General features: G+C 37.9%; 1 protein-coding gene and 1 long non-coding RNA gene across 5 annotated transcripts; one reads left to right on the top strand and one right to left on the bottom strand.

The window, feature by feature from the left end:
• The first annotated feature begins 36 nt into the window (after window positions 1-36).
• Window positions 37-21,495, top strand: LOC111330101 (protein-lysine N-methyltransferase SMYD4-like). 4 transcript variants are annotated; one of them, XM_088742507.1, is made up of 16 exons: window positions 37-230; window positions 11,363-11,526; window positions 14,928-15,093; window positions 15,439-15,624; window positions 15,840-15,963; window positions 16,076-16,191; window positions 16,533-16,657; window positions 17,119-17,224; window positions 17,314-17,377; window positions 17,519-17,602; window positions 17,694-17,770; window positions 17,969-18,372; window positions 18,836-18,909; window positions 19,048-19,138; window positions 19,753-20,073; window positions 20,515-21,495. In XM_088742507.1, the coding sequence occupies exons 2-16, from the start codon at window positions 11,399-11,401 to the stop codon at window positions 20,807-20,809; spliced, it is 2,361 nt and encodes a 786-aa protein (XP_088598633.1). In that variant the 5' UTR covers window positions 37-230; window positions 11,363-11,398; the 3' UTR covers window positions 20,810-21,495. The 4 variants fall into 4 exon arrangements, with proteins under 4 accessions (XP_088598633.1, XP_088598632.1, XP_088598631.1 ...); XM_088742506.1 differs by lacking the exon at window positions 37-230 and adding an exon at window positions 5,446-5,565; XM_088742505.1 differs by lacking the exon at window positions 37-230 and adding an exon at window positions 7,336-7,485.
• LOC148718233 (uncharacterized) lies at window positions 19,033-23,265 on the bottom strand. The gene is made up of 2 exons (XR_015994460.1): window positions 23,152-23,265; window positions 19,033-19,160 (listed from the first exon to the last, which is right to left on the bottom strand). It is a non-coding gene; the product is annotated as an uncharacterized LOC148718233 (long non-coding RNA).
• Between the last annotated feature and the right edge of the window lie 33 nt (window positions 23,266-23,298).

Consider the following 23,298-nt stretch of genomic DNA (forward strand, 5'->3'; position numbering starts at 1 on the left):
GAAGGGATGCACGGCTATTGGAAAACACCTTAAATTGTGTCAATCATTGGTTCGCCTCAGGGCCATGATCAATGCTTCTAAATCTGCGTGAACCAAGCCCTCGCATTTTGTCGATAGGTCAAGCTTGTCTAACTTCAATGCAAACTAGTACTCCAGTATATCTCTAGCTTGTGTTGTTGATCCGAAGCACCGCACAAAAACCTTGGAAGGTAGATTCATTGCACCACAAGGTCAGTAACTGTGTTTTCAGTCTTTCTTGACCACTGTCTTTGTTTTAATTGCAAAAAGTGGCTGTGCCCCTTTTTGAACGAGAATTTTAAGAGTCGGTAAGGTATTGCCATAGTTAAACAAAACGTGTTCTAGACAAGCTTCAATATTGCCAAAATATTTATGTAAACATTCATTTTTGTGCACAGTTTTTGGAGGGATTTTTTTTTCTAAACCTCAAACGACCCACTTCGAAGTAAAGTATGAGTTCCTCTGATCGCCAAAAACCGCGGGTTAGGTCAGGCATTTTGTAAATAACCAGCCTTAATTTTCCTCCAGTCATACATGGATTTCTGCACTTTGAGCACTTTTACCGGCTGTAACCCAGCTGATGATATTTCGCGACCCAACGCGCATTCCTGATTTTTGAGGGTGTTCTTTTCCCAAATTTTCTAGTGAGTAGAATCGTTGTTCTATGTCTTGTTTTTTTTTTTTCCCTGTTATGTTCTTCCTGTTAATTATGTTCTTCCTGTTAATTATGTTCTTCCTGTGGCCCCACCTCCTCACGTATTACTCCCCGCGTTCAAGTTTCTGCCCTTGTTATTTCCTGTTCTCTCGTCCCTTCCACTCTCCAAGATCTTGAGCCAATTCCCCAAACTTTTTGCTGATTGATAATTTTCTTTTTGTCCGTTACGTAAATGTTTGACAATGTATTATTGTTATTGACTGATGCTGATCAACCCAGCGTGGAGGAGGACGTCTACAAAGTGACTACACTGCGTCTGTTTTAACTCTCTACTTAATGTTTTGGCAACTTAAATGTCTACCGTCGAGGAGAGCACTATGTTAGTCTCATAGACACATTTTTTTTGGCTGTAGAGATATTTCTTTGGTTTCTGCTTAACTCCGCACAGTAATTGGTGAAGAAAACGCGTTTTACCCACACAACCAATCAAATGTGAAGCTGAAACCAACCGCGTCTGGCTCACTCGCGTTTAACCCGCGGTTCAAGCAATTTGTTTGTTTGTAGTTTGGGTTCTCAATGGTCGCTTAAGATAAAATCCTTTATGAAGAATTCCTTTGGGTGGAAAGAAGCTATATCATAACCTTTTACGACTTTTTAAATGAGACCTGCACTGAGCAGAACCACAGAATTTTTAGTATGTAATATTACACAGTGCAGACGTTGAAAGAGGGTTTATTAAGCCCAAAATTCGTGACGCGTGAATTTTGCAGAAAGGCAAGGTAGGATGGGATTCGAAGTCTACCCTTTTACATTCGTGACGCATGGAATACTGTTTGAAGTACACGTGACGTGCACATGATTTTCTTGAATTCGTGCGAGAAACGGGATTAGACCTTCCCCCACCCCCTTCCCCCTTGCTATCCACAGTGAAAGATGACGGTATTCGACGAATGACACAGACATACTGGGAGAGAAAAATCTCCGAGTGCTTCATTAGGCGTCGAAACTACGAACATCCGTTTAGTGCTTCGGAAGCTCTAACACTGAGCTCTAGGAAAATGTGTTAGGCTAGGCCATTTAACTAGGTTCATGGTGACAAACTTCCTTCATACTGCTAAGGTAAGAATGTCGATATGTGATGCTTCCGCGCACATAAATTTGCTAATTGGTTTAAGTGCAAAAGAAAACGTGACCAGTACCAGGGTACAGTTACAGAGAAAGTTTTGAATTATCAATACACGGTTGATTTGAAGTGGATTGCTTCCTGGTCTAAAGAAAAGGCGTGCGGAGCACGCGCACATGATATAAATTTGCTAAGTGTTACAAGCACAAAAGAAAACGTGACCATTGTATGGCTACAAAGAAAGTTTTGAATTATTGACACGCTGGATTTAATGTGGGTTGCTTCCTGGTCTAAAGAAAAGGCACGCGAAGGACACGCGAGGCGTGCGCGAAGCACGCGCAAGGAGAGGAGCGCCTGAATAGCGCAAACAGAGAAATACGCCAGTCCTGCGGGCTAGTTGCTTTCTACACAGTAGTCAATAAAACTCATTATCTCAATACTCGCGTGAGTATAGCCTAGTTTATTTTATGTTTCACCATACAGCTAATACAGAATTAGTTGATTCATATATTCCTCTGAGACCTCACAAACAAAGCTGTAGGATTACCAGACCACATTAGAAATATCGTGCGAGCAAGCGTAGTGTTCAATTCAATTCAATTTAAGTCTAGGTCGGAATCCGTTCTCGGGTCTAAAGTTCACTTGCTTCAAGGGGGATTCTCTACGCTTTCGCTGAACACTCGGATTCCTTTCATTTCATGATGACAAAAAAATTACAGCTCATTACTATTGCGTTGAGATACAGAATTGATATCCAGGTCAGTGATTTTTTAAGTAAAAGGTCACGCTGTTAGCGAGTCAAGCGATCTTTTTTCACCTTATTTGGTATCTGGGAATAAGCGCATTTTGCTAAGCCGAGACGAACGCGAGGCAGTGTTGTGCGGGTTTAAATACAAAAAAAAAAAAAAAAATACAAGAAAAACAAGTAGACAGAATACAAGGTACAAAACAAAACAATCTCATTACATGCAAAAGATGAGTGCTCATTTGAAAAAGATAACAACGTGAGAAAAAAAAAATTATCTTTCTTCTCCACCACTGTAGCCAGCCGCGGAACTACTTTTTTAGCAACTTTTTGATTCTTTACGTAAATCACTTTCAGGTTGAAAGCGGGCCAGCACAGATTCTGTAATATTTAAATTTCACAACTCAATGTTCTCTCATGATTATTCTGACAAGCTGAAAACAAACTCTGGATAGCTATTCCCTTAATGCGTATTTGCATGAGCCGTAGCTGAATTCATAGTTCTTAATCTTATAACTCGTTTCTTATCTCATTACCCAACCTGATTATTGGTGATTCCAATAATGGCGAAGGTGTTTGAAAGGATAGTTTATGAACAGTTATATGCCTATTTGGAAGAGCACGATATTTTATGTCAAACCTCGTTCCCAGGGTCTCTCATCTTCCCGCCCCCTGGAGCGAGTGAGAAGAGACTCTCTCTCCTCACTCGCTCCAAGGGGCGGGAAGATGAGAGACCCTGGGAACGAGGTTGCTCATTACCCTACCCCCGTTTACGTGCGGCTACATGTAGATTACTCATTACCGCATTTGCACTAACCTCAGGGGGTCGAATTCAGTTCAAAACTTCCATGTCACACACTGATGAAAACCTGAAAATCCACTTCATAATTTTTTTTTTCCCGAAAACAATTAATTTTTATTTGAATCTCTTGTTAGATGTTGATTTTTGTAACCATGAAGATAGCAAAACGATTTTTTGAGGAGTTCTTCGTGGTCTGGCTTGAGTAGTTTTTAGGACGGGGCATATCAAGCTTTTTAAATCTAGCCTCTGTTTTCATAAAATTTCGCACCAAAAAAGATTAATTTCTACGTGTTTAAGTCTCTCCTATTCATTTTTATCTGCTATTTTCTTATGAATTTCTGAGAGCCTCTATTGTTTTACACTTGCGTGCGAAAACACCGAATTCGTGACAACGCAAGTTCGTAAGAGAAGTACTTCCATCTATTGTGAAAGAAAACCAAGGTTAGCGGAAATCCGGTATAACTTTTCACTTTTTTAGCGCGTAATGGTTCCGCTGGACCAAACAAACAAACAAACATCTATTTTCAAAAGGAACTTGTTGAGTAAGTCGTTTAACCTGCTGAACGCGTGTAATTTTGTAACGATTTTCTATTCGCTACTAAAGAAACCGTTGTTTTGTAGCTGAGGCTTATCACTGACGGCGGCTGTTCAGTACAATCTTTGTATCAAATCCTATCATCAATTCAATGTGGAATTCGTAAAGACAAGAACATTATCCGTTCAAGGCAAAACGGACCTTGCCCGGACAAAATTAATTTAAGTGGCAACACGCTAGGATAATTCATCTCAGATAGGGGGTGCTAGGCGCTGCGCCCCATCGCGCATTCTTGAGTTATGTGTCATAAGCAGAAAAAAAAAAATCAATCAACTACATTTCATCCCTACAGACCTGTTTCGTGGTTGCCCACTCACAAATTAATTATGTTAATTAGTATGGTATATAAGCAATGGTACTGCGTTATTCTGTCATTAAAATCCCCTGATGAGTGGGCAACCACTAAACAGGTCTGTAGGTATGAAACGTGGTTGATTGATTTTTTTCTGCCTATTACACGTTATACTCGCTCTACTTTATGTATCGAGCACTGTTCTACGGATATCAAGTTTAACCCTTCTATATATATATATATATATAAATAGAATAAATGTTTGAAAAGAAAATTTGCCCCGAGCGGGATTTGAACCCACGTCCCCCTGTTACTAGTCAGGTGTGATGATCACTACACTATCACGACAATCATGCTGGCATCACGGCAATCGAAGATGTGATTTACGTGATCGGAGACATAGTCTCCGGGAAACTTAATTTTCAAGGTGACAGGGTAGGGGAAGCCTAGAACCCCATATGAAACCCAACTAAGGATCTATTAAAGATACACGACCGAAGTCAACTTAGCGGATGACAAAGGAGGATCCAATTATGGATACAGGCTAATTTCAATTAAAAAAATTCTGTATACGAGGGAAACCCTGACCCTGTACACCCCAAATAATCATACTTAAATAGAATAAATGTTTGAAAAGAAAATTTTTCCTGGGGGCTTAAAATCGTTTCTAGTACTCCTGCCGCAACTAGCCCTTTGTATGCTCGATTCCCTCATTGTGACTAAAAGAAATCATTGTTTCAGTAGAGAGTTACATGTAGGTCAAGAATACCCAGCGCTGATGGGTCAAGTTATCACTAGAAAGGCTAACAGAGGGGGGGGGGGGGGAACGGGGGGACAGGGGTACATTTCACTCACCCCTCTTGAATAGAAAAGTAACGATTCCTTGCAACAACCTCGTTTGATCCTAAAAGGCCCCCTTGTTACGAAACACCTCCTGCGGCCGTGAAAATACAAGTTGTTTTTCTCGATGTTGGTAAATGAGGTGAATTTGGCGGAGCTGAGCAAGGAAAGGGGCAATATCGTGGTCTCATGATAATCATGTTGCACAATATCGAGAGAAAATAATGGAACGATGTCTAACGTACGTTGTTCAAATTCGCATGACTCTCATAAGAATTCGTGTAAAACGCGTGTGTACTATGAGCTCCAATGTACACTGAATGTACTTACAATTCTTTTTTTTTACTTTGTTCTCAATATCCGCGGTTATAGTATAAGCGAGCTAAAGAACATTAATTCTGTCAAAAGAAGTCAACCATAGCCTTAGAGTGCTTCTCTATCCTCTCGTACTGAGCGGTAGCGGATGAATCATCTTAACCAACGAGTTTAGACGAGGTATGATTCTATTATGTGACCTGTAACAGTAACATGTTTAAGCTAACCGATTGCAACTACGTTTTCACCGTTTCCCATCGAAAATTGTTGATAGGGCGGGGCTACGTTTTGCCAAACTTATTTAGGGTTGGAGGAGTTAGCTGAGATTGCAGTACTAGTATCCGAAGTAAATGACATCAAATTTGTGAAAAAAAAATTGAAATGTGAGTTTTTTGAGCATCAAATGTAGCTTGAATGTTCTTCTGTCCGAGGAGCCTCCCCCCAGTTAAAGGGTCGCCTAGGGGGGCTCGCTCTTTTTTACAGGAGTCCCAATGTATCTGCGTCAGTGTCTTCTAAATCAACAAGGTAATTTTGGTTTTATCAACCGAGTAATAATGTAAATTGGTCACTATCTTTCGATGCAGAAGCTCTTTACGTTGGCCAATATCTACATTATCAACTCAGTTGATAAAACCAAAATTACCTCGCTATACTTCCTCACCGACGCAGTACCCCAGTATCTTTAGAAAAAAATACCCCCTTTCTTCTAAATCAAGGCCGATTAGGTTTGATTAGCAGGTGTATACTGCCGCTTATGACGAAGATTTGATTCTTACACCAGCATTCTACAAAGGGCTCGTAGAGTCGAAAAACGAAAGCTTTTATTTTCTCAGTCAATTTCAGAGGGGATTTAATAGTTGGGGAGGGTTAAATGGATGCAGTGACTATTCTCAAGAGAAGTGTCTCCCTTGGGAGTCTAATTCGGGTGTAGCTCCTTGACTGCAATATGCTACCTTATTATCACTTATTTTCGCGCGACTTTAATTTCGCGTATTTGGAATAAGAATAATTCGCGGGACTTAAAATTCGCGATTTTCACGAATCATCGTTTTTCAAGGTAATAAAATTTCGTGAATCAAGTAACTGGTGCTCGTTTTTTCAACTTCCATTACTGTATTTTATTTAACCATAACGGAATAGAAACCTCAAACGCGACAAACAACTGGCTGAAATGTTCAACAATGGCAAGATGAGTCCAATGATGAGGAATCGAATAAGGGCATGCGTTGAACTGAAATTTGAGCTGTCCCACTCGTATGTAAACTCCTAGCAGAAGGAAAGCTTAAATAGAGGATTTTATAAGGTCTCTAAATTTCGCGTCTTTAATTTTCGCGGCACCTTTTTGTCGCGGGACTTTAATTTCGCGAATTTTTCTAACTCGCGAGAATTAAGTCTCGCGAAAATAAGTGATAATAAGGTAATTCAGAAAATCTTAAAGGGAAACATCTTCGCTACTGAGATAACCTTTGTGACTCTATCCAAAGCTTTCAAACAGTTAAAGAAAAATTCAGCTGAAATTTGAATATGTTGAGTAATCGAGGAAAATTGCTCTTTAACTCTCGTTCTTTTTCCCGTGGCACGTTTGGTTAGAGTAAATGGAGTGAATATCCGTTCACGCCATTTCGAAAGACTGAGCAATCGGAATTCACTGAAATAAACAACGTGACCTTTTAATTGAGTACTTACACCTAAGCCCCTGTCAGTAGGTAGAATGTCCAACTTCAAACCAAAGTCTAAACTTTTCAGGCTGGTTTTTTAATTTTCAAACTAGAAACTCTATCAAAATTGCAGAAAATGTCGTTAAGAACTAGTTCGCGGTTTCTTTGTAATCAAAGATGTCATTTCCTATTCCTCCCACGCAATGCGCACAGCTGTGACGTCAAGGAGATCCCGCGCAAACCGGGACTATAAGGATTTTAAATGACATAGCAGTATCTAGCCTGGTGAGACGTGATTTTTTGTCAATCGAAGGAAGTATATAACCAAGTATGTATCCGTGTCAGGCCTTTACTTCGCGTTTTTGACCAAACAGAGATCGTTGCAAAGCCATTTAACATTCCTCTCTGAAGAAACTTCACTGTTCACCGCATTCTCGGACGAGTAAGTTTTTGATCAAATAATTCTATGGATTTACATATTGCAGTTTTATTGCACAATTATTAGAATGTGTGACTAATTTGTACGTATGGTTTTACAAAAGCCATTGGACAGAGTCGTCCGGACAACACAACGCGACGAAGTGATATGGGTTTCATCCCGAAATGTTTTTTTTTTGTTTTGTTTTGTTTTGTTTTGTTTTCTAATTCATAATTGAATTACATTTCAAATTTTGTAATGATGACGATTCAATATTTTTTTTGGTGACATTAGAGCATAGCGCACACACGCGAGTTCGCGGATAATGATTACTCCATCTGGCCGAAAATGATACTTCAGCGCGGGCTCTTGTCCCCAGCAGCGGCTATTATCAAGTCTTTGGAAAATCTAGTTCAAAGATTTGCATCACATGAAATGAAGTACTGAAAATGAAAAAAACTTTGAAAGTTTTCTGAGCGAAGAGGATTCGTAGTAAAGTATTCTCACGTGAATCCTTTGTTGTTCCTGGAAGTTTGACACCTCCTCTCCATGCCACATGCTGGTTACCAAAGATAGTTGAACTTCTAGGATTTTTTGGTGAATTTTTCCTCTCTTCGCGCTTGCACGCGGAAAGAAGAGAGGGCTTGGGAACGAGACAGAATTAATGATGACAAGTTGTTGTTTGGATAGTGGACTTGGTACAATGTGCTTGTATCAGGCCATACATCGGCTCGTACCATGTAAGGGGCCGACCATTTAACTTTTGGGGGAGTGGGTGATTTCTGGTCATCAAGAAATTTTTTTTCTAGCAATCTGCTGGGCAGGATATCTTTTTCCGTTTTTTTTGTTACATTTTTTCTGTTACATTTGGGCTGTATGCAATTTTTTTCTTCCAACAAGCGCTTACAGGAAAATGTTTTTCAAAATCACCCACCCCCCCGCCTCAAGAGTTAAATGGTCGGCCCCCAAATGAAATGGACCAGTCGAATTGTCAAATTCTAGGTGATCAACGAAAGTGTTTTGATTGATTTATTGATCTGCGTTTAAACCTAACGGCCAATTTTTTCATCCAAAAGATCTGAAAGTCCAAAAAGATGGAAAATGGAAGTTTCTGGTCTTATTTTGCCCTTTCTGTACTTTAATTCGTCGTTAAAAGATGATATAAATGAAATAAGATATGGGTCGAAACGAAATTTAATTTAAAAGAATCTTTGCGGAGGTCTTTTAATTTATAATACTCGGCAGGAAGTGTTCGACAGCACGGAACATTGAATTCATCCTATCCGTTTCATTTTACTGATTTCCTTTTAATTTTAGACGTTACAATGATCTAGGCTTGCAAGAACTGCTATATGAAGAGCAACCTCGACAAATTTTCAGAATTTGTATAGATTATGGCTGACTTAAAGATTATTTAGTGATATTCCCCCAATCTACGAAATTATTTGACAAATCGTTTTGTTCTTCAGCATAAAAGAATTACAAATGATCTTTGTTCTGGTTTTAAAACTGAGAAAGCCGAACATAAAATAAGAAGTTATGAATTCAACTTCATTCCCAGGGCCTCTCTAATATTCCTGAATAAATTAAATGAAAGTCTGTTTTTCAATTTTCTTTAGGGGATTACCCAGTTTTACAGGTAACAGGTTATGTCAGATCCTTTTGGATTAATCTGGAAAATCGATAAAATTCATTGGTAACCGAAAGAAAATTAATAATAATAATTTAATGAACAGCAATTCGAGCTTCTTTCGCGTGGCCTCTCTTTTTTCATTCTTAGCGTTACAAAATCAGTCCATGAACCTAACGAATGGTTCAATACTTTTGGAAAAGCTCCAGCTGAGAGGTATTTCCTTTTGCGCTCGTATTTCTGTGACATTTCTATCCGGGGAAATCTTGATTTGACATCAGGATTAACCAGAATGTTTCTTTAGTGATTGAATCAGAAAAGAAAGAATAAACATGGCGAGAAAAGAAAAATATATATACACGTTAAGAACGCGCCACCTTTGTCAAGTAAAGAAAAAAATTCTTAATTATCCGACTAATGACAAAGAGCTGATTGAAAGAAGTGAAAATTATGGTGATTAAAGTTTTGAAATCTTCATGCTTTTTGAGTTAGCTTTGACGTCAGAATGACCAGATGACCAATGGGACGTGATGCCAGTTGACAGGGCTTATATAGTATTGCACGGAAAATGTTTTCGCAGTGAACACGCAGCAACGTTGGATGTTACTCGAAAATCTTAGCAAACAAGATTTATCAGCTACTCTTCGGGAGGCGAATTTTTTAGTTTCACGAAAAGTAAGTCAAATGCACTATTAATTAATGCAAACTATGAAATTGACGGAAGCTTTTATGTGCAATATCATGATTGTACCCTTGCCTACAGGAACTGATATATTTATTATCAAAATCTGTCGACAGCTGGGCAACTTTCTGACTTAACTCGAAAACGTTCTTCATCGGATTTTGCGCAAAGGAACATGGACATTGAAGATCAATAGTGCTAACTAGTGACCATGATAAAAATGTCCGAAATTTTCATTGTGTACGTTTTACACTAACGACGAAAAGGTCGCATCGCAATTGAGCTCTATAGTGATGGCAAACCTGCTATGGCACCTAAAAATTTTGTTTTTCCTCAAAAGATCCAGTCATCAATCTAATTCATCTTTGATAAGGTGGCTTCCAATACGACTCCACTTCTGATCTCCTAGCAGTCGAACGATCTCAAGGATAAATATATTTCAAGTTGGCTTGTGTTAATACACATCGGCACAGAAATCTTGATGATCTTTCAAATCCCCGCGGGAAGTTTCTTCGAATTTCCTGATAAGAATGATTTTTCACAGTGTGAGTTTTGAGTCAATAGATTTGTTTTTATTCTTCTTTCAATTTTATTCCGTTTGTGTGGTCTTTCCTGAGTATATTCTAGTGCTAAGAATATGCTAATCAAACCAGTACAAGATCGATGCAGAGAAAACTTGTTAGATGTTGTAAAAATCACCTATGATGGTTACCCTTATGGTGTATACAAAACATTTTTCATTTTAACAGGGCTTTAAGCTAAAAAATATGGAGCTAAAACACCTCAAGTCTCCCCACTTTGTTTGTTATCACATTTCGCCCGACGGAGTTGATGGATGTTTAGACCTATCCCTTCGTTCGTGGAAAACTATTTATTATTTAGTATTTGTTTCTTGAACTTTTGCCGTAAAATTGAAGAGTTAGAGCCTGTGTGTTGTTAAGGCTTTTAAAATCTCATAGGGTTGAACTATTTTCACATGTTTATTTATAAAACTCTCGCGTTGTAGCCACTGAAGATAACCAGTTTTTGACGTAGTTTCTTGGGCATTAAACTGGCTTCATTAGAATCTTGCTCGCCATTGGTCAGTTTAGTGGGCTAAACTGGGGGTGTGTCAGGGGCGTACCAAACACGCGCGATGAACACGCGCGGTAAAAGCGTATGCCGAGTTTGTTAAGACTCTTTCCCGAATTTATGTTCCTAAATACATCTGGCAGCCGTGAAGAAGTTTGTTTATCTATTTCTTTAAAATGAGCAGATGTTACTGCCCATAAGAGGCACATCCTAACAGGAGTTTGATCAAATTCCTTGAAAGGAAACAATTTGTCAAAATTTAAATTAGAACTGTGTCGCATGTGGCGTGATTATTGCTGCCCAGAGAGATTGGGTCAGAAAAGGGTCCAAAATAACATACACTTTCATTGGTCAATAATAATCTCCCTATGTGAACTGGCCAATCAGAATGTGTTAACTAAAGTGCTTTGACAAGCGGTTTTGCAAGTAAAATTACTCGCAGTAATTGCATCAGCAATGCCACCATTCGCTTCATGTTGGCTGAAAGTATTGTCGCTCCTTCCTCTTCTCATTGCTAGGGACACAGCAAAGGACTACTAACCGTTAAATCCTCCATGGCACTCCATTTGAAAGATGAGTGGGAGAATTTTGTGGTGGAACAGCTTCGAGGACCATACATGAAAGAGTTTGGTAATCTGAAGACGGACGGAGAGCGCTATAAGTTTTGCAAGTATATTTTGCGGTAAGGTTTTTTGTGTGCCTAGTTTCGCTTTAATTCGATGTTTATTCATCAAGCACTTAAGTTGTAAGGCTGGGGTTGTATTTAAAAGTGATAGGACCATGTTTTTAGACCGTAGATCGAGCTCACACAAGCTAAGATTTGAATAAAGACAAACAAGCGAAATTGCAAGATGCCAGTACTGATGGTAATTTCTGGTCGACAAGAAAGGAATTTTATCGATATGTTATCAAGATCTTTCGATTTTATAAATACATATATCTATTTTTAATTTCCAAGCAACCTGCAGCATTCATATTTTATTTTGGTTTATTTCAAGGAACGGCTTTCTTCTTCACAATAGAGAACCACAGCTAGCAGTGGAAGTTCTGTTTGTTCATCTGGGTAGAGCCTTGTTTATTTGCTTTTTCAACATTTTCTTCGCTTGGAAACTTAAATTTTTCAATCAAGCTCTTTTAAATTGTCGTTTTTGGCTTCCTTGCGGTACATTTCTCGCCCGATCCTGTTTTGTCATATACAGAAAAAAATTTTTGTACAAGGTTGCAGCATAATAAAATATACATGAACACTGTTCGCTTTTAAGGCAAACTTTTCTGTTTACATAGAACTGCGATAGTTCGCACCCTTACTTGGATCGCAAACCACTGAAATACATAATAATTATGGTCCGAATTTTACATTCGCGTTCAGCACATTTAATCGATTCCCTGTTTACATTTAGACCCCACTTTTCTCGAGGAGGCAAGACTTTTGAAGTTTCTCTCATCGATTTCTTAGTCGCACGTGCCGTATTGCATGTTGCACCGATCTCACGATTACCTTTGACATCGCCTCGGCAAACGTGTCATTTTATTTTTTATTCAGATGTACCCGAAAACATTCCAGTATAGGTAGAAAGTAACGATCGAGAATTTTAAGTAACTTCTTATCTTCGATTGGATCAAGTCCATTTACAAACCTCTTCGTCGTGTGCGGAGATCTGAGAGACTTGCGAAATATTGTACAATTTACTTTACACGACATGACACACAATTTTGAATGACGTTAAATTTTTTTTAATTGCCCAAATACAAACCGATCTGGAACATTTGCTTTGATGCTAAAATTCGACCAAATTTTCATTTTTGAAATGCTTTTGTTTAATTTGTGTATGCACCATTCAGTTTGATTGCGAGAATGACCCTTGCTGAAGAAAAGGTAAAAATACTCATTTTAGAAAGACAACTTCATGGTTCTGAAACATAACATGTTTTCAATTAAGAAAAGTGTTTTTTCCTCATTCAGTATGCCAAGATTCAAGCTCTTCCATGTTCTTAATTCTCTCATCTCATTTGCCATGCTGCTGATTTCAAAAGGATTTTTATCCAACTTTTCCATGTCCCTTGCATTGGGGAAACCAATGGAAAAGTACCTCTGTTTACATTTTTCTTTTAATTATTTGGTTCTCCTGGGAATTAAAAATGTTCTGTACTGAGAGATTAAAGGTGTGAAATTAATTTTTTTATGGTAATCTATTCAGTGTTTTTTTTCAGTGTCAAATCTGGTTATTGCAGGCTGCAACATGGACAAAACTAGCTTTCAGCTGAAAAGTTCTAAAAAAAAAAAAGGACGTTTCAGTAATGTCAATCAAACTTGGAATAGACCAATACCTTGCTGTATAAGTGGTTCTCCTGGCATTTGTCATGGCATTTAATCCTCCAGCTATCAAATTTATTTCTTTTGTGGGGTGTGTTTTTCTTGAATTTAGATGAAGTCATTACTTATGAAGTGTTTGTGTTATTGACAGGAGCTTTTCAGATTGACATCTTAATTCCATTTCTTTTATTGTGTATTTTTCTTGATGTTGATTTGAAAGGAAACTATTGGTGATTTAGTTACCTTTTAAACCTCTCTGAAATTTACTTTTTTTAACCTTAATCCTTGTATTTCATTGTTGCATAAGGATCAAATCAGGTCATTTTGCATATCATTTGTTCCTGCACGTGCCTGCATGTGTGCAGTCACAGATCATTTGTATCTGGTCACAAGAGTTGCTTGATGGCAACAATCTTGTCAACTTAAATGGCATGAATTTGAAAAATTCATGCCTTAGACATATATGGAATTTGGGGAAAAAAAAAAGTGTGGTGGTTGTTAAGTTCAAAGTCAATCCCAAGATTGTTTTAAAAACAACTTGAGGCCCTTGAGGATGACTGATTTCATTAGTTCGGGTGCATAAGCACAAGCCTTTTTTGGGGACACAAAAACATGAATGTGATAACATATGTAAAAGAAGAAGAGAAAAGATTGCACGCAATATGAATTAACTTATTTTGTGATGTTGTTTGCCAAAGAAAATTTCTATCTGGGAAGACAGGTTACAAACCTTGACCCATTATACCCTAATATCAGAATTCATATTCTCCATGCATACAGTTCTCTACACACTTCCTTTGGTACAGAATGGGAGAATTTGTGTAGCTTTTATTCTTGTGACCTTAATGAGTGATTAAGCAGTATCACGAGCACTGTGAGGATCAATTGGATACTGTCACTTTTGGGATCTAAAGGGTTAACAAAGGTGAAAAGAAATTTTTGATTAAAAAAAAAGCAACCAATTATTTTTTTTTTTAGTTACCAGTCTTGATCCACATACTATCTTTATTATTAAAAACTGGATCATTGGATAATGCAATTCAATACTTTTTATTGGCTCAGCCATTATGGTATATGAGCCAATATACCATAATCTAATATCTGTGCATTGTAACATATGGTCTCTTCTTACAAAATAAAGTCAAGAAGATTTGTCTACTATCTTGGAGGCATTTTTTTTTTAATAAAACAGTTATTCCACTCACAATTGTTGGACATGAGATTATTATAGCCAACTCGGCGCATCTATCATCTCGTGTCCAATGCGCGTTCGCGGAATAATTGTTAATTATCCTACACCTCCCTTTTCCATCCTTTTAGTTCTCTGTGTAAACTGCAATTGGTACAGCCTCTATGCTTCTAAAGAGAAACAATTTCTTTGAGATCTCAGAAGTTCAGCTACATATGTTGTTTGTGATACCTTTGCACATCTATTGTGCACCTCCAACATACAATAATGTGGACGTTATTGAGATTTCAGTCAGTCTGAAGTCGTTTATAACATTTTTGCATCAGTTCAATATGTGCTGATATCAGGCTCATTGTGACTAGAAATAACAGCAACACAACAAGTTCGCATATGAAGAACAAATGTGATCATTTTTCCTTTGTTGTTATGCCTATGTTCTTCATATGATCACTTGCTTGTGTGGTCTTAAGAGCCCATGTTCCAATGAAACCAATCTTTTGTAGGATCCTTGTAAATGTACAGCCATTGGGCAGTCTTTTAGTAACAGCAGATTATAATTCCCTTTCTTTTGATATTCCAGGAGTAACACAGTAGCCCAGGAAATCATAAGTCAAATACAAAAGCTTTTGAATACCAGGAGCCAGCAGAAAGCCAAGTCTGCAGGGAATGGCCAGGAATATGTGCGTGTAGGAGAAGAACATCTTAGAAGAAGAGATTTCAAGAAAGCAGTGATTTGCTTATCATTGGTAATAACTCTCAATGCAATTGTTTAATATTATTTTGCCAAAACGATGTTAGTGTTTTGTGGCCCTTCCTTTCCTAACTAGGACTTTTTGTTTGGTGTTGTTGCTTTTGTTGTTCTTTTGTTTGGAAGTTTATGTTTTGGTTTTTACATCATTAGTTTTCTCAGTAAAACAAAAATCTTTTCTGACATTTTTGCCAAAGTTTTTCCACTTTTATATGAGCTTCACACATTACAACTTCTAGCATGGTGCTCACTTAGCTTGTTTGAGGAGTTACTTTTGGTCTACCAGAGATACACTTGATTTGCAAAACTCCCACTAACAGTTGCTTCTTCTTCCTCTTTGAAGGCCATCCAGCAAGTCCTTTTGTCCAGGTCTGATAACCAAACAGCACCTTCTAACCAAGATAACAATTTACATGATTTGGCATTGTCAGACAATTCTGAAGACAAAAACAGGTCTGATGGGCAGCCCAGCCTTGCTGCTCTCTATACTAAAAGAGCTGAGGTCCTGTACCAGGCACAGGAATACAAGGTATGGCACATACATTCAAAGGAGCAGCTACACTCTCTAGATCTGACTTCTATCTCTCTTTGCATTGTTCATATGTTCCTCAAAACAACAATTTTCTTTCCTTTCTGTCGTGCATATGCTCCACAATGTTTTACTTGACTGAGACTTCAAGAAATTCTATAGTGACTTTATCTGGAAGGTATTTCATTAATCATTATTGCGTTTTTATTTTCCAGGCTTGTCTTAATGATATTCAAGAGGTAGTATCGCTGCAGTATCCCCAAGCTCTTAGTGGGAAAATTGTTAATCTTCAGAAATTTTGTGAAAGAAAGCTATCATCCTCTCAGCACTTGAATCATGGTAAATATTGATGCTCTTACTATCTCTAATGTTGTATTTTTTCCTTTGGACTTCTTGAGCAAGCAATCTTTGCTGAGTGTGACACTTTTTTTCCCTCCAAATTTAATTTTAGGTGATGATACTTCACAGAACATTCCCACTGTTACCGGAGGACAACACAGCAAAATAGCCAATGGATCCAGTTTAATTGAAATCAGTTGCACTGCCAGCCAGGGAAGATTTCTGAAGGTTGGTTGTTGGGATAGCACTATAAAAATTTGTTGTAAATAATGGAAAAAAAATACCAACTTATTTAAAATTTAATTTTTGCAATAATGTGTTCAAGAATTGAATATGTCTCTTATGATATAAAAATAACAAACCATGTTCTTCTATTCTGCACTTAAGCACATAATGATATCTTCTACTGACTGTTAAAATTGAATATGTGGATTACTAGTGAAAGAGTGCCCATCAAAAATTTAAAACTAACAGTTTGATTTTTTTTTTCTTCAAGTTCCATTATTATACTTAATATCTTATGATTTATGTGTTCTTAATGTTCAAAAACATTTTTTTGATGTGTGCAGGCATCTGGTGACATCCGTGCTGGTGATACCCTTATCTCTGAAGTACCATATGCTGCAGTTCTTTTACCAGAAAATGCCCTTACTCATTGTGAATGCTGCATGAAAACATTGATAGCACCATTTCCGTAAGTAAAATAAGAACTGTAGCTATACTTTTAGAAATATTTATGAAGACAAGAAAGTTAGGGATACTTTGGTTGATTTGGCACAATAAATTTACTTCCCAAGTGATTATTTTGGTATTTTTAGACCTCAGATAGGATTTTAAGAGAGGATTTACATTTACAAGTTTGGTCTTAGGAAACTTAAAGTTCATACAATTCCACTTCATTTTCCAGGCTGGGAAAGTCATTTAATTTTAGAGTGGGTTATGGAAAGTCATGGAAGATGACAGAAAATGAAAGAGTTTAAAACAACAAAAGGAAAGATGCCAGCCTTACCTGAATTTTTCACATTGATATGGAACAAGCCTGTTTATCTCAGGTTGTGGAAAACATTGAAAATGTCCCCAAAATGGATGCAGAAAATGATAGAATATTATGATTCAAAAGAATATCACTTTGAACTTTCCTTGGTTCCTTCACAGATGCCATGACTGCTGTGAAGTCCAGTATTGTTCACAATCATGTCGTGATAAGGCCTGGTCACAATACCACAAAGTGGAATGTGGGCTCAGTCCACTCCTTAAAATGGTATGTCTTTCAGTTGATATAGTTGTTGACACAATCTAAATCCAGCTAACAAAACCAACCAAATTACTAATAACTACTTTTTTTCACAGATGGACACACTCTTTCAGTTATCCCTCAGAATAATTCTGGTCACAGGAACTGAGAGCATTCTTGGTCAGTAGAACAAATTATATACTAAAGTTTCGTATTTTTTTTTCACCCTCTTCATGGCTTTTGTCTTAATGTTAATGAAATGGAAACAAATAATTATTGCCTTTTTACTTTGTTTTGATTTTCTGTCATCCTCTCCAACAGATTTTTTAACAAGATCAAGTGAAAAGTCTGATGGCACAAATGTCAACAGAGTGTCAGGGTGTGGCCCTGAGGGTGAATACTTTGGTGAGTAACTGGCAACAATGATTATTCCTCCTTGTCTGCATCACAGTTACACTGTATATTTGACTAACACTCCAGCTCTTTCTGATCATAGGCGATTATGGTTCGGTGTTTTCTTTGGTGACTAACACAGAATCGCAGCCGGTAAAGACCTTGATGTCCCATGCACTGGTATGTCCTTTTCTTTCTGTCTGTATCTGTACTTCAGCTGAGGGTCAACTGCTTTAGGTGATGGTTGTTTTTTCCCTCCATTTTTTGAGGAGTGTGTTGTGAGCCATAAGGCGGATGTTATAGATACAATGCTTGAACGCAAATATATTTTTTTGTGAGATTCCTAATGAAAAACTTTAAATCCTGTTGTTGTTTCAGAACTGTGCTCTACTATCAGAGTTTCTTGAAGAAGTTCTAATAAAGAAAGAGGAGTCACCCTCAAGACCAACAAACTGTCATGATTGTACAAGGAACAGGCTTTGTCAGTCCAATGAACCACCACATGAACAATTTAAACAGAACTACCTTTTTCAGAATCTTCAAAATTTATTTCCCACTGACACCAGCACAAGTTCCTTAGAAGGTGATGTACTAGGCTGTTTACTTTTCCACCACTCACAGCAAATGACTTGCAATGTCCACGCTATCACTGCTATTGTGTCGACGAATGAGGACAAACCCAGGCAGCAAGTAGTATGCAGAGAACAGAAGAGAATAGGGAGTGCTATTTATCCAACAGCATCCCTCTTGAACCATGCTTGTGATCCTGATGTCATAGTTAGGTGAGTGTTTAAGTTATTATGCAAGGGTCTTTTTTTTTTCTTTTTTGGTGAGGGTGATGCGTATTAAGTGGTTAAATTTGCTATCAAATCGCCTGGGTAGAGCATTCAACCAGAAATTTTGAAGGGTTATGGCTGAATCCTCATCCAAGATTCAGATTCTTTTTCAGTTCATGCTTCTGACAATTGTTCAACTTCCATTGTTACAAAACGAATTTTTTAATTGTTGGTAAAAGAAAAAACATTTACAAGGATATTAGGTTCATGGTGGGAATTGCTACTTGGTTATTTTACCTTTGTTTTTTGCAATTTGCAAATTATGAAAGCTCTCAGAGAAATAGGTACAAAATTTAAGGGTTAAAAGTCCACCAAGTACTGCTGTAGTATCAACTGTCTGGTTAAATACAGCAATCTCGTTGATCACAACGTACAAATTAACACGAATACTTCTCTCTTTATTCTCCAGCTTTGTTGATGGTCATCTTGTGGTGAGGGCCACCCATAACATCTCTAAAGGCTCAGAGATTTCCCATTGTTATGGTGAGTTATATTCTAGGACCCACTGACTCTGTACGCTGAAGTTGTTTTCGTCAAGTTTTTTTTCCTAACTGTTATTGACTGTTGATTTAGACAAACCTTTAATAACATCTTTTTGTGTGTGTGTGTGTGTGTGTACAGGCCCTCATGTTAGTCGCATGGGTTATGAAGATCGTCAAAAGCTTCTGTACAAACAGTACTTCTTCACTTGCCAGTGTACTGCGTGCAAGAGGTGAGCTATGGAACTTCTTAGCCTAGAACAGTTTAAAAAATATGTAGCTGGAACTGTTTGTAAATAATATATTCTTTCTGTAATTTTAAGTTTTTAATCTTTGATCAATCTTTAAGTCTCAGGAAATTTTAGGAATGTAGATAGAGGACCACCCTAATTAACATAGTGTCAGCTGGTGATATCCTCTGTAAATATTGTTTTTTTTATTTTTATTATTATTTTTATTATTATTATTATTATTATTATTATTATTATCATCTTACTCAGTGTTTTTGCAGTACTTCATGTTGAACACTAAAGCCTGTTCAGTGCAACATCTGTGTTGACTTTGGAAAATGATTTTATAAACCTTGAAAGGCATGCTGAAATGATTTCATGTTGTAATCATTTACAAATTATAACTTTGACCCCTAAGAGCGACTGGTATCTAATTTCTCTTTACAACGTCAACTAAAGAAACCGTTGATTGTTAAACAAATTCTCCTTGTCAGCACCAAAGGAAATGTATAGGGAACAGTATGGAGAATATGCATACTGATATTAGGGTGTGAAGGGTTAAGTAAGTTCACAGGGAAAGCTTAAAGCTGATTCTACACTTTTTTTTTCGATCTTAGTGATGAAGAAAGGGAGAACAAAAGATTGTGCTTCTCGGCCTTTGCCTGTCCTCAATGTAAACATGCCATGAAGCTTTCGTCTGTGGGAAGTGGGAACATGGGAACGTGTCAGAACCGAGAGTGTAACTTGGAGAAGAATATGCTTGATGAATGCAGACTGGCACGGGAGGCAGAACTGCTCTTTGTGAAGGGAGTGCGGTTGTTAGAAAGAGTTGGAGTGAAAGAGGCTCTGAATGTATTTCATGAATGCTTGAGACGGCGTAAAATTCTGCTTCACGCTTATAATAAGGACTTGGCAGAGACGCACGATGCTATTGCAAGGTCAGATTTGTAAAACTTCACTTTCTGCATAGAAACCCACACACGAACCACAATTGCTCCATTCGCTCTGACGAAGGGCTAACGCTCGAAACGTCAGCTTTTTAACTCTTTGCGGTGGCCAATTTACAATTTCAACTTAGTTAATATTACCAAATTACCATGTCAAGGGAAATTTTTAAGGGGCATGGGACCTAATTATACACCAGCATAGAGTATTATCAGTTACAATTGTATCCCTTTAGATATGAAACAAAAAATGAGATTCTTCTCGAGGGTAGAGTTTTTTGTTAAGGCTTTGGACAAAGGAAGAGAAAGAGAACCTGCCGACAAAGTGTTTGTAACGTAAGGGTCTTTAAGTTGTGGTATATCTACAGACAGAATGGAGTTGTCATGTAATATCTCGTAGTTCTCATTTCTTTTTTATTTTGGTTTTTTCTACAGGTGTTATGCCATGATTGGAGACTTCAAAAAGGCATGCTATTACTGTTCCCACAGCTGCGAAGCAGTGGAAAAGGCGTTTGGTTCATCAAGCGTGGAGTACGCTCACGAACTTCACAAGCTTTCACAGCTCTTATTCAATGACAGGCAGATCAAGAAGGCACTTTCCACAATCGACAAGGCCACTAATCTATTAACTCGCCATTATGGTCGGAGTAATCCAGATGTGAAGGAACTTAGCGAGATGAAACGTTGTCTTGTGTCCGTTGGCGGTCACACACTGAACAACAGTTCGTGACTTGATGGTCACGCAATGATTCAACGTGACAGTCAAACAATAGTCCCCTTAAGTTGACTAAAAATTTGGTAGAGTTTTGGGAAATGTCGGAGTTTTTCGTCATCCTTTTTCTTATCCTTCGTAGATGATTGTGTGATTTCTAAATCCGTGACTCATATTACGTATATATAGTTATGTGGCGAGTCACACAATCCGTTTAGACACCAGTTTTCAGTTAGAAGAAAAGTAAAAAAAATATTGAATTAAAAATAATAAACGGTTTATACGATTTACTTTTTGTTATGGAAACATCTTTTATACTAAAAGTTTTGTGTACAATTTGGTGTTAAGTTATAAAACGCGTTCTCTCCAGTACAGGAGACATTATCGTTTCAAAAAGTTTTCCCTATGTGTTTTGTTTTAAAAACAACCAGTTTGGTGAAGTCTATACAATGCGAAGTAAACTCGAAGAAATGCTATTTAAACGTTAAGAATAAAGAACTGTAGGTAATATATTCATCAATTTCTCCAAGGCAAACTCTGACAAAGAATTCTTTCTGATTTGAGAAAGTCTCATTCCTGGTTTTCAACAAGTAAAGGTAAAATGTACAGCAGTTTCTCTCATTGCGCTTCACTTGCGACGTATTCAGGAGAATCGACTTCGTTTTGCTCTAAACAAAGTGATTAAATAAAATTTGAAAACTGCAGTGCTTGGGTCACTCTTTTTTCCATAATTTTGCAAGTGGTGTTTATTGATGGAAACGAGAGTTACTAGTAGCATTAATGTCTTCCGATATCATGGTAGTACAACAGTGTGGTACTGTTCCCCACCCCCACGAAGGTCGTACTCAGTTCTTTTGGTAGTGTGGGCTGCACACGATCAACAACTTCAACAGGTCTTTAGTCCCAACCTTTGCAGGATAGCAGTTCCCCGAAGCACTTTGTTGAATGAGATCCGGACAACTGTGAAAATTTCTTTGTAACTATCACACGTAATAAAACAAGATGGAGACCACATTACCAAAAGTACCATTTTCTCTTAGTTGTTTGAGACTGCTTGTTCCTGAACGGCAAGAGAAACATGAGAAACCGCGCGGCCTTGAAAGGGAAGGAGAGACGGAGAGACTGGTACGGTAACCGACGAGTTTAATGTATGAAATTTAGGACTTTGTCTCGACGCCGTAACTTTATAACACCTTTCATTTAAGCGGAAAGATGTGCCAAAAAATAAAAGAACTACATATTGCAATGTAGAAGCTGATATATAGTAGAAAAACGAGCACGAAAGAGGACTTCTGAGCGCAATATTTTCAGTTCCTCTGATCAACATTAATAATCTACGTAAAGGTACATTAGTAGTGGGTTGCGGCTAAAACTGTTCAGCATAGATCTCAGATTTTCAAACGGCAATCTCGTCTTACGAATCTAATCGCGTCTTACGAGTCTGGGATTCAACTGTTTGCCAACCCCTCTTATGTTCCTTGTGATTACAATTCGCGCTGGTCGAAGGCAGATCTTCTTAAAATCGCACATCGCACAGGCGAAAGGATGACTGCGTATTATTGACCACCAGGCGGGTGGATACCAACTCAAGCAAGGTAAAGATTTTTGAAAGTACGCGTAAATGCACTGGGCGTTAAATTTGAAGTAATACTCGGAGAATGTAAGACAGGTCTTTACGGCTCTAAAAGCACTTTCAACCAATACCCACTGAGAAGTCAAACTGTCTATCACGGAAATTATATTGCTAAAGTTTCTATTGTTTTGCTACTCTTTACTGCTTCAAAATAGCAAGTGTAACTCTAAAACCGTTGCCTTGGAACTTGAGGTGAAGACAACTGATGTAATTCTGATTTGTGGACCACTTAAAATTCTACTGACCCTGTTTACCTGCATTTTTCAGTGATGTGGGTAAAAACTACAACCCTTCACTGATGCAAAATCCTTTCAAATCTGAACATTATTCCTCATCACCAAGCACATTTTAACCAACAGCCGTGACAAAAAATGGAATGTTTCTAGACTTTGCTATTGGATATTTTACATTCGCGCAAAAACTTTCAATAAAGTTTTCTACTGCTAGTTAACCTCTTGTAGCTGGGTAACTGACCCCTAACAATCTTCGTGCTAATATCGAATCGTACCTTAAATCACGTTACCTCATTCCTGTTCTGCGATGTTACTGGCTGACGCAAGATAAGCGCCATTATTTGCTTTCTAATAGCCCATGGCGACTCTTATAATAGCTTAAGAACACTTTCACACCAACCATTTCCAGCTCAACAAGGCTATGAAAGCTCAAATCGCCGCTTAAGTGGAAACTTGTGTGCCATAGAGAAAAAATCTAACCGCAGAAAACCCACCAGAAAACGTTGAAGTTGTCGACAGTTGCTACAGTTGAAGTTATCTCCTGGTGAACTGTGGCTTACACAAGTTTTTCGGTGATGACAAACTCCTGACAAACACATTCAGCTTCCTTCAATTTCCCCAAGAGTGCAAGCCCATGAGTT

This window comes from Stylophora pistillata, chromosome 13, assembly GCF_964205215.1.
Source record: "Stylophora pistillata chromosome 13, jaStyPist1.2, whole genome shotgun sequence".
Classification (NCBI taxonomy): Eukaryota; Metazoa; Cnidaria; class Anthozoa; order Scleractinia; family Pocilloporidae; genus Stylophora; species Stylophora pistillata.